Below are 11,321 nucleotides of genomic sequence, written 5' to 3'. Positions count from 1 at the left end.
ATCAGAATTCTCAGCGTTAAACGCCGGAACTGGCACAAGAATGGGAGTTAAACGCCCAAACTGGCATAAAAGCTGGCGTTTAACTCCAAGAAGAGTCTCTACACGAAAAATGCTTCAATGCTCAGCCCAAGCACACACCAAGTGGGTCCGGAAGTGGGTTTTTATGTCATTTGTAAACCCTAGACTACTAGTTCTCTATATATAGGACCTTTTTGCTATTGTATTTTCATCTTGGGATGATTTTAGATCCTTTGATCATCATCGGAAGATCTTTGAATCTTTTGATCATTGGGAGGCTAGCCTCACGGCCATGCCTAGACCTTGTTCTTATGTATTTTCAATGGTGGAGTTTCTACACACCATAGATTAAGGTGTGGAGCTCTGCTGTACCTCGAGTATTAATGCAATTACTATTGTTCGTCTATTCAATTCCGCTTGTTCTTGTTCTAAGATATCACTTGTTCTTCAACTTGATGAATGTGATGATCCGTGACACTCATCATCATTCTCACCTATGAACGTGTGACTGTCAATCACCTCCGTTCTACCTTAGATTGAGTGGGTATCTCTTAGATTCTTTAACCGGAATCTTCGTGGTATAAGCTAGAATTGATGACTGCATTCAAGAGAATCCGGAAGGTCTAAACCTTGTCTGTGGTATTCTGAGTAGGATTCAATGATTAATGACTGTGACGAGCTTCAAACTCGCGATTCTGTGGCGTTAGTGACAGACGTAAAAGAATCACTGGATTCTATTCCGGTCTGATTGAGAACCGACAGATGGATAGCCGTGCCGTGACAGGGTGCGTTGAACATTTTCACTGAGAGGATGGGAGGTAGCCACTGACAACGGTAAAACCCTACATACAGCTTGCCATGGAAAGAAGTAAGAAGGATTGGATGAAGACAGTAGGAAAGCAGAGAGACGGAAGGGACCAAGCATCTTCATACGCTTATCTGAAATTCCTACCAATGAATTACATAAGTATCTCTATCTTTATCTCTATGTTTTATTCATCATTCATAACCATTTGAGTTTGCTTGACTAAGATTTACAAGGTGACCATAGCTTGCTTCATACCAACAATCTCTGTGGGATTGACCCTTACTCGCGTAAGGTTTATTACTTGGACGACCCAGTACACTTGCTGGTTAGTTGTACGAAGTTGTGTTTATGCCATGGTATTGAACACCAAGTTTTTGGATTCATCACCGGGGATTATTTGAGTTGTGTAAAGTATTGATCACAATTTCATGCACCACCCGTGTGTGTTGTGTGAAGAGGAAGTGTACGTATGCGTGAGTGAGGGGTGAGGGAGAGGGAGTGGCGGCTGAAGGGCAGTAAGGGGAGTTAGGATTAGGGTTTGTGGGTTTTAATTTGGGAATAAAGATTTGTGTAATTTTAATAAACATTAAGGAATAGAGTAGTTATGAAAAATTAAATTCTATCTCAACAAAATTATTTTAAAAATATCATTGTATTTAATTAATTTGTTAATTAATTTTTTATATTTTAATTTAAAAGCTGAGGTAATTAAATGATTTTTTATTTATAAAATTAATTAAAATTTTTAATTATTTAATTTAAAATCGTGATCATAGATACTTTTAGGTCACTCTCTAAAATTGTTACCATAAACCTTTTAGGTCACCCTTTTGTAAAACCGTGACCATAGACTCTTTTAAGTTACCTCTTAAAACCGTGACCATAGATGTCGTTTGGTCACGGTAAAAAACCGTGACTATAGACTATTTTAAGTCACCCTTAAAACCGTGACCATAGACTCCTTTAGGTCACCACCCAAAACCATGACCATAGACTCTTTTTGGTCACTGTAAAAAACTGTGACCATAGACCCCTTTAGGTCACCCCCTAAAACAGTGACCATAGATCCTTTTAGGTCACCCCCAAAACCGTGACCATAGACCCCTTTAGGTCACCCTCCAAAACCGTGGCCATAGACTCTTTTAGGTCACCCTTCCGAAAAACCGTGACCATAGACCCTTTTTGGTCACTGTAAAAAACTGTGACCATAGACACCTTTAGGTCACTCTCAAAACCGTGACCATAAACCCTTTTAAGCCACCCCAAAACCGTGACCATAGACCCCTTTAGGTCATCTCCCAAAACCGTGACCATAAACCCTTTTTGGTCATCCTTTTTTGAAAATCCGTGACCATAGCCCCTTTTTGGTCACTGTAAAAAACCGTGACCATAGACCCTTTTAGATCACCCCAAAACTGTGATCATAGACGCTTTTAGATCAGCCCCAAAACCGTGACCATACACCCACTACAAGAAAAACACCCATTCAAGTACACTTGAAAAGTGTAGCCAAAAGTGAAAAAAATGATGCCTTAGGCTATGGCTACGCTTTTTGGGGTGATTTCTATTCGGCCGTTGCCTAAGCTCAAAGGCTACGCTTTTCTATATCAAGGGTTACGCTTTTGGTGTTTGGGAATAGGGTGCGCTTTTCAAGTGATGTTGTCCAGGACCAAAGGCTACGGTTTTCAGCTTTTATTTTTCCAGAATAGGCTACACTTTTCAACGCTACTGCATCACCTGTAAAGCGTAGCCACATTGTATACCATAGCTACTTTTTATAAGCGTAGCCTTATGTCCCTCTCTTTTTTTTTATACTATAGCTATTGTATATAAGTGTAGCCTTAGGTCTCATTTTGTTTTTGTATACTGTAGTTACTGTATATAAGTGTAGCCTTAGGTCTCGTTTTTTTTAGGATTTAGGGTTTAGGGTTTAAGGTTTAGTATAATTATCTAATAATTATTAATACAACATAATAGTTAATATAATTACATGTATAATAATTCTGCATTTTTATTTAAATGAGTTGAATATTACAAAATAAAAATAAATACATAATTATACTAAATAATTTTTTTAAATAATAAAAATTATCTCTAACCAAAATATATTTATAATATTGATCCAAAAGTACTAAATGAAATTAACTGTAAAAATTCATACATCTCACACTAAAGTAAGCATAGTCATATCAAAACCATAACATCACGTAGCCAATAAAAGTATCTTCTAATAAAAGTCATTAGTCAACTATACATGTAAAGATTCTAAATAGCACTCTATCTTAGCCAATAAACCACAATAATAGTCAGCTTAATCTTCATTGTTGCCCTGCTTGATTATATAAAAAAATAGTTAAAAAATATTCATAATCACATTCGTAATTATAAAAATTAAATGGAACACATAGACATAATAAACCAAGAAAGCATATACTAAAAAAAATAACTTGCTAAAATTAGAGGTTTTTGTTTTCATTATGTTAATATTTTGCAGCTCTTGATATAAGGAAAATACATGAACTTAGTAAGGCATATCTTAATTCTGGAATAATATCATACATAATAATAATAAGTATTTGTACAATATTATAAGCCTTTATGTCATCCACCATAAACTTATGATTGCAAGAAAACAAAAAGAGAGCGACTGAATGGCCAATGCATGACTAAATTAATTATAACATCTTTTTTATTCTTTATCACTACTGTTACACAAGGGACTCCTCTGGTACAACAAAAAAATTTCTTCCCGATTGAATTAACTAGACTAATTAACCAGACTTTCACACTTAAATTAGATATAAGGACAAATTCATATGTACCAAGTGCACAAAATCAGAGAAACAACAACTAGAATTACACAAACAAATTTCAGTCATAGCAATACAACTTCGGTGTTAATAAAGCCAACAAACATTTTCAGCCATAACAATTAATGTTAATGCAAGTAAAAAACTATGAAACAAGGAATAGATAAGGACATCCTGCTTTTGCTCACGATCTTGTTACCATGGGTGCTTCGCCTGATTTATTTTTAACAACTAAGCTTTTACTATGTCAAGATGGACAAGCAATGTACCTTCTAGACCACTCCATTAATAATTCATTGTCCTGATGGTGATCAAACTCGTGATTCATCCCAATCAGTAGGGCTTGTTTTGGACATAACATCTTCACAGTTTCAAGCGTCTGTAAAATCACAAATGATGTGAATTCTGCCTCAGGAAGATATAAAGTCTAACCTATATAATTATAAATAATGAGAACACATCATTTGTAAAATGCAAAAACTAACCTGTGGAAGACAAAGGTGAAACTTATTTGATCCAGTCTGTCATAATGCAAAGAGGAATATCAAGAAGAACGGCTATCACTGATAATGTAAAGAAAGAAAAATAAATATGGAATTAACATGTTTCAGAAATGGCAAGAGTAGGAATATCTAATAAAATAAATTGGAACTCTACAATATTTTGTCTATATTGAAATATGAACATAAGGTATGCCAAAATAATGTGAGGCCCAAGAAGTTCCTTTGTGAAAATTATGATTGAAAAAAAAGGAACTCTGCATTAGGAAAAAAAAAGAAAAACTATTGATTGGAGAATAGATACAGTTTACACAGATTCATCACTTTGTGTTCCTTCATCACTACTGACCTTATACAATGAATCCAATATCAGAAGATCCAACTATCCAACCCCACTTTTTGAAATGACTGTAAAATGAATATTAACTCAATTAGATGTAAAAATGCAACTTCAGCATAGATTCTTCATAGGTATACAACAGCAAAGTTTAAAAACACGTGTAAAACTAATTGATTAAAACATAGATAAATGAAATCCTAGCTAGCACAGTTATAGTGAAAATAGAAAACACTGGTGAAGCAACGAATTCATGTATCAAAGCAAGAATAAAGTAATTTGGAGCGCACCATAATCTATGGTAGCTGGAATCCGTGAGACATCAGATAAATAAGCTACCTTACTTTTGTCACCAAAGAGAAAGCCCAAACAGATGTAATCTTCTCCATGCATTACCTACATCCAGAAATGAAGTGCTAGAGTCCTTGTAATAAAAAAGGGGTTATTGCATTCTCACCACTAATGACAAAGGTTGTGATGATTAACTGGTAAAGGAGTCAATTTTAAGCCTGATGCAGAAAATGGTTGATTGCAGTCTTCAACAATTATGTTCCAGGAAAATTGAGCTACCCTTCGTATTTCTTGCCATTCTTTGAGTTTTTTCTTTACCAAATAAGGTAATTTGATTTCCAAGCTGTTGCAAACATTTAAAGCATGGAATCAACTACCATAAAGCAAAAGGAACTCTGCACTCATAATATCAAATGAAAGTAAATAGTACTGAAATAGTAACATTCATAATCACATATAGAACCTGTAGACCTAGAGTGAAAAAGAGCAGGGTATATTTAACGTGAGCAAAAGCAGGATGTAGTACCTAATATGTCCACCTCCTCTTTTTTTTTAATATTAACAAGTTGCCTGTATATTGGAAGGAAAGAAAAAATCCCAAACAATATCATTCCATTTAAAACCCTTAGCGTGTAAAAGTGATCACATCTATTACAATTAAAGAAAATCAATTATATTAATATATGAAGTTAGAATAAATAAACAAAAAGCATACAGATACAGGACTATTGTTCAATAAACAATAGAGATGTATCGATGTACAATTTGAGCATCTGAGATCTCTGCTCTGCTGCATCTAATTAAAGGTGGCGTGATTGAATCACTAAATTAATTAATTGTTCAATATTGAAAGCAGGTGCAAGAAAAGGGTGATGATATCTTGATAGATGGGGATTGCACCCCCAAATTTTAACTCAGATTACTAATGTACATCCAATACAGACTAGACACATTTCAATAAATAAGAGCATTTGGTTAATTAGATACTTGTTGTACCATCTATTGGTTCAAATTAGATGCTGCAGATACATAAGATTAAAAAATAAAGTAAATTGACCAAAGGTTACATTATTTGGTTCTACTTTGGAGGAGACAAACCATAATAATCAAATTACAGTTCAAGCATCAGTTTTAGCCACATCTGAACACATTCTAGATAACAAAATTTAGTTTCACAGAATTATAACCTAAACTCAAAGTAACAAAGCTTGAATTTCCAAACCTAGAACCAATTTCCCAAACTAACAATGAGCTAGGATCAAGCAAAAATGAAAATTAACATAGCAACAGCACCAAAACTCATTTCAATTAATCCATAAAGATTGGAACTTTTAACAGTAAGACAATAATTTTGCATGCAGAATTGGGTATTGGATGGAATCAAAACTATTCAAGTGTTTAAAAAAATACAGTTCAATACCGTGAACAAAACACCAAACAAATTACTCGAATCTAATTAACTAAATACAGTTCAATACAAATGTCACCTGAAAAATAAATAAACATCTTAAAATGTCACCCAAACTAAATATGATTTCAGCTAAAAAATGATGTATCTGGCTCATTGACATTAGGATTTTTGCTAGTAAAAAATTTTATAAGAATAGTTGCGTTGTAGATATAGATTCTAAACCAACAGAAATCCCTTCGTGCAAACGTTTTGGTTGTCACAAGTAACAAATCCCTTTAAAATTGATAACCGAGTATTTAAACCTCAGGTCGTCTTTTCAAGAAACTGCAGGGAAGTATGTTCTTATTATTGGTTATGAAAATTGTAAATTGGGGGTTGAGAATGAGGAATGAATATGGCAAATAATTTAAATGGCAATTAAAATAAATAAATACTATAAAGCAAATCTTTTGGCAAGGTGTGAGAAATTGGAAGTCCAGACTTAGTTATTCTTATCAATAATAATGAAAGTTGAATCTTAATTTCACTTAGTTAACCTTTGCTAAAGCAAAGGAAAGTTAAGGGACTAATTAGTTTTACCTTCGAATCCTATTTATTTCCTAAGAAAAGGTTGGGATTATTGAAGTTCAGTTCAATTAGCAAAGATAACAGTTATCAATTATGTTGAGCTAAGATAACTCCTGAGTTACTGATTTCTTAACCAAGACCAAAAGGAAGGAAATTAAATCTACTGGAATAAGAATGTCTTCAGATTGGGAATAATCAATGACAATAATAAAGAAAGCAATATTAAACTGAAATACCTCAAATAACATTAATTCAAAAGAGTAATCTGTAACATAGAATAATTCATAAACTGATTTGAAAAGCAAGTAATGAAAAAGGAATATTGAACCTGATAAGAAGATGAGATAAATTCCTAATTTCTAAAAATCCTAATCCTAAATCCTAAGAGAGAGGAGAGAGCCTCTCTCTCTCAAAACTAAATCATGGAAGGTGACTAAAAATTGGAGACCTTCAATGGAATGCATTCCCTCACTTCGTAACCCCTGGTCTATGCCTTCTGGACTTGGATTTGGGCAAAAAATGGCTTCAGAATCCGCTATGAGTGTTTTCTGCAATTTCTGGTGCGTGGCCTCTGTCACGCGTCCGCGTGGGTCATCCAGTAGCGTCAATTGGAGTTTTCCTTGTCGCGCGGTCGCGTCAGTCATGCGGCCGCGTCATAGGTGTTCTTCTTTAGGTGCGCGGTTGCATCAGTCATGCGGCCGCGTCGCTGCTTCTTCGCGCTTGGCATGCGGCCGCGTCGTCCATGCGATCGCGTGGATGCCAGTTTTTCCAAAACTCCGTTTTATGCTTTCCTTCCATTTTTGTATGTTTTCTTTTCCATCCTTTAAGTCATTCCTGCCTTAGAAGATCTGAAACTACTCAACACACTAATCATGGCATCGAATGGAAATAAAGGTAATTAAAATAATCAATTTTAAAGCATAGGAAACATGTTTTTCACATACATCACATAATAAGGAAGGGAAAGTAAAACCATGCAGTTAATATGAATAAGTGGGTGAAGGATTGAATAAATCACTCAAACTAAGCACAAAATATATCACAAAATATGGGTTTATCACTCATGCATCAACTTGGTTACTCTCAAATTTCAACATTCTAATTGAAATACAAGAAATAAACAAGACCATAGTTGTTGTGTTTGTGATTACAGAGCAGAAACCGGTTTCAAAAATGGCATATCTGGCTCATGCATCAACTTGTTGGGTATTTTTTTAAGTACCAGGTGATTCACACATTATTTAAGGGATCAGACTTTCACAGCCATATTTTATTTTATTTGAGTTCATCAAGAATCCAACAAATTTAGCTTGAGACCTAATAATAAGAATTGAAACTACACAATACTTGAAACTATTAATTAGTAGAATTGAAAGAAAAAGAAAACAAATAATAAGCAAGAAACATAATAAGCAACTAATCTTGGTATTCCTGCGCAGCAACTAATCATGGCCAAACTCACCTGTGTTAATGGAATAAAACCCCTAAATTCACGAGTTCTCCTGCGCTGCAACAATAGCATGCATGTTCATAAATTCACGATGTCACAAATTATTGTACCAAACCCCCAAATTGAAACCTAAAATCAGAACCCTAACCTCGCGAATGAAGAAAGCTTTCAGTTGAGCACAGAGTCTTCGTGATGTGACCGCGAAGCAAAGAGAAGCGACGATGAAGATGAGTGGGGAAGATGAGTGAGTGCAGAGTCTTCCTGGAGTAGTGAGTGGTGACGCCGTGAGTGGTGAGTGGTGATGGCAAACGCTTTTCTCTGATTTGGGGGTGATGACGATGGTGAGGGTGGTGCAGCGACGATCAGTGCAAGATGGCAATTAGAGGAGCGACGGTCAGTAGTGCAGCAATGTGGAGAGTGGTGAGTGCGGGGCGACGACGGTCAATGGCGAGAGTGTGAGGGTTTCTTCTTGTAGTGAGAGGGTCAATGACGAGAGCGAGAGTGAGAGGGTCAATGACGAGAGCGAGAGTGAAAGGGTCAATGGCGAGAGTGAAGAGAGTGAGTAGGGGGTGACGATGGTGAGCTTTGGAGGCAGGGTTTCTACTTCGCGACGGTGTAGTGAGTGAGCTTTCAAGGGTTTCTGAAAGGGGATGAAGGGGCTTTGGAGGTGAGTGAGATTTGGAGGGAATGGACAAAAATTTTACTAAGTGTGAGTTTGCTTTCATAAAAAAGAGGAAAAAAATTCACTAAGTGTCAAGTTTTTTGTTCTAGATATATTAAGCATCACTTTTAAAATGCACCCAAAATTTAACAAATAGGTTATCCTCTAAAAGCGTCCTCTTTGATACGAAAAGTGAACCTATAGATATCAACCTACGGCTACGCTTTATAAGTGATTTCTATAATACCTAAGGCTACACTTTTTAAATGATGCTGCAAGTGTGTATCCTTTTCTCTTATAGAAAGGCAACACGGAGAAAAGCGTAGGCTATTCATAGAATAGGCTACGCTTTTCAAATGTAGCTTAAAAAAAGTGTCGCTGAATATGTATTTTTCTTGTAGTGACCCTTTTGGGCTACCCCCAAAACCGTGACTATAGACCCCTTTAAGTCATCCCCTAAAACTGTGACACAGACCTTTTTAGGTCACATTTTTTTGAAAAATCGTGACCATAGATCCTTTTTGGTCACTGTAAAAAACCGTGACCATAGACCCCTTTAGGTCACTCCTCAAAACCGTGACTATAGACCCCCTTTAATCCACCTTTTTTTAAAAAACTGTGACCATAGGTACTCTATGGTCACTTTTTCTAAAAAAACCGTGATTATAATTTTTTTTTGTCACCCTAAAAAACTGTAAAAAAAAAATCGTAACCATAGACCCAAAATATTGTAATGCACTTTATTCCGTTGAAGATAGGATAATAATATTGCAAGCTTATAAACTTCCATTTGATATGTTATCATCAACGTATCATTATAATCTAACATGGAAATCATAAGAGAATCACACCATCATCAACTAATATAAAAATATTGAGAAAATCTAGGTACAAAAATTATATTAAATACTTTAACTAAATATAGCAAAGTAGTGAAAAAGGAAGAAACGCACTTGCATTGTACTCCGTCTCCACTCCTCTCCATCTAATTCCCCTTCTTGTTCTTTGATTTACAATCGGAAATTAGTCAATCTCTCTAGAAAGAATCAAAATCCATCTTTTAAATCAAAATATTATTAAATCAACCACCCTCCTGCCTTCCCAACTCCTTAATTGGCTGAAACAACGACATCAAACAAGTTCTTTTGTGTCATAACATATTCCCAAACACCATTTCTCAACATATTGGTCCTCATCGTCATCGTCATCACCATCATCTCCTAAATCTAATTCTTCGGATGACGTCATCAAGTCCTTGGCCCTTTGTGCTTGACCATCCCAATTGGTCCTGACCAAAACAAACAACATGGTGACCATACAAGAACCCTGCGCTGCCAACATACCCAACCACAACCCCTTGAAATCAAACCCATGAAAGAAACCCAACCAAACCGCCACCGGCATTCCCACAACATAGAAACAAGCCAAGTTTATGTTCGCTCCCAACTTTGGCCTCGCTGTTCCCCTCAAAACCCCGCAAACCGTTGTTTGCGGACAGTTCCCAATCTCACACAACCCAATTATCGGTAACACCATTGACGTCAACGCTATGATCTTTTCGTCTTCCGTGAACATCGAAGCCCAAACGTTCCTCACCGAAGACGCAAATATCAGAGCAGAGAATCCGAGGACGAAACTGAAGCATAGTCCCACCATTGCGGCCATTTTCGCCTTATTCGGATTCTCTGCTCCTAACTCGTTTCCGACTCTCGTCGAGACGCCGAAGCTCAGCGAAGACGGGAAAATGTATATCAACGCAGTAGTTTGAATCAGAACCCCCATGGACGCAACGCTCGCGTGCGGATCCATAAGCAATCCGCAGAGCAAGATCATGATTTCGTACCACCACCATTCGAGGCAGACTGAAACGCAGCTCGGAATCGACAGACTCAGGAGCTTCTTCCATCCGCTGAAGCACTTGGAGAGCGTGACACGTGTCCATGTTGTCCTGTGGTACCCTGAGACGACGGTGTAAATAATCAGAGAAATGACGAGGTTGAAGTTGGTCCAGACAGAGGCCAAGGCGATGCCTCTGATTCCGAGATGAAGAACTTGGAGGAAAAGATAGTTGATTGGCACGTGCAGGAGGATGGAGAATGCGGAGCAGCACGTGAGAGGGAGAGTAATGGATTGAGTGCGAAGGTAGATTCTGAGAGGGTGAAGGAGAGACTGCGCTACGAGATCAGGGAGAGAATAATAGATGAAGACTTGAGCCTCGTTTGCGATGTCTTGTTCTTGACCGAAAAAGATTAAAATGGTGCGCATGTTTAGCCACAAGAAGGAAATGAGAATGGAAGTTACGAGAAGGAGGAGAACAGTTCTGTGCATGGTGAGGGCGAGCAGTTTGTATTTCTTGGCGCCGAAGGCCTGAGCGCAGATGGGCTCCATGCCCATGGCGAGGCCCGAGAGGAGGGAGTAGGCGGTGATGTTGGCGAAGGCCATGGCAAGGGAGCCCGCGGCGAGGGGGA

General features: G+C 37.1%; 1 protein-coding gene and 1 pseudogene across 1 annotated transcript in view; both read right to left on the bottom strand.

The window, feature by feature from the left end:
- Positions 1–2,999: 2,999 nt before the first annotated feature.
- On the bottom strand, positions 3,000–5,130 carry LOC107489043 (putative hydrolase C777.06c; annotated as a pseudogene).
- Positions 5,131–9,951: 4,821 nt separating this feature from the next.
- LOC107488800 (protein DETOXIFICATION 49-like) overlaps positions 9,952–11,321 on the bottom strand; it is a 1,644-nt gene continuing 274 nt past the window's right edge. The window contains exon 1 of the mRNA XM_016109581.3: positions 9,952–11,321. This exon is cut by the window's right edge and continues 274 nt beyond it. Coding sequence (XP_015965067.2) covers positions 9,985–11,321 — 1,337 coding nt within the window. The 3' untranslated portion in view covers positions 9,952–9,984.

Source organism: Arachis duranensis, chromosome 1 (assembly GCF_000817695.3).
Source record: "Arachis duranensis cultivar V14167 chromosome 1, aradu.V14167.gnm2.J7QH, whole genome shotgun sequence".
Taxonomy (NCBI): domain Eukaryota; kingdom Viridiplantae; phylum Streptophyta; class Magnoliopsida; order Fabales; family Fabaceae; genus Arachis; species Arachis duranensis.
Note: the sequence above shows the minus strand (reverse complement) of the source record. Positions and strands in the feature narration are given on the sequence as shown.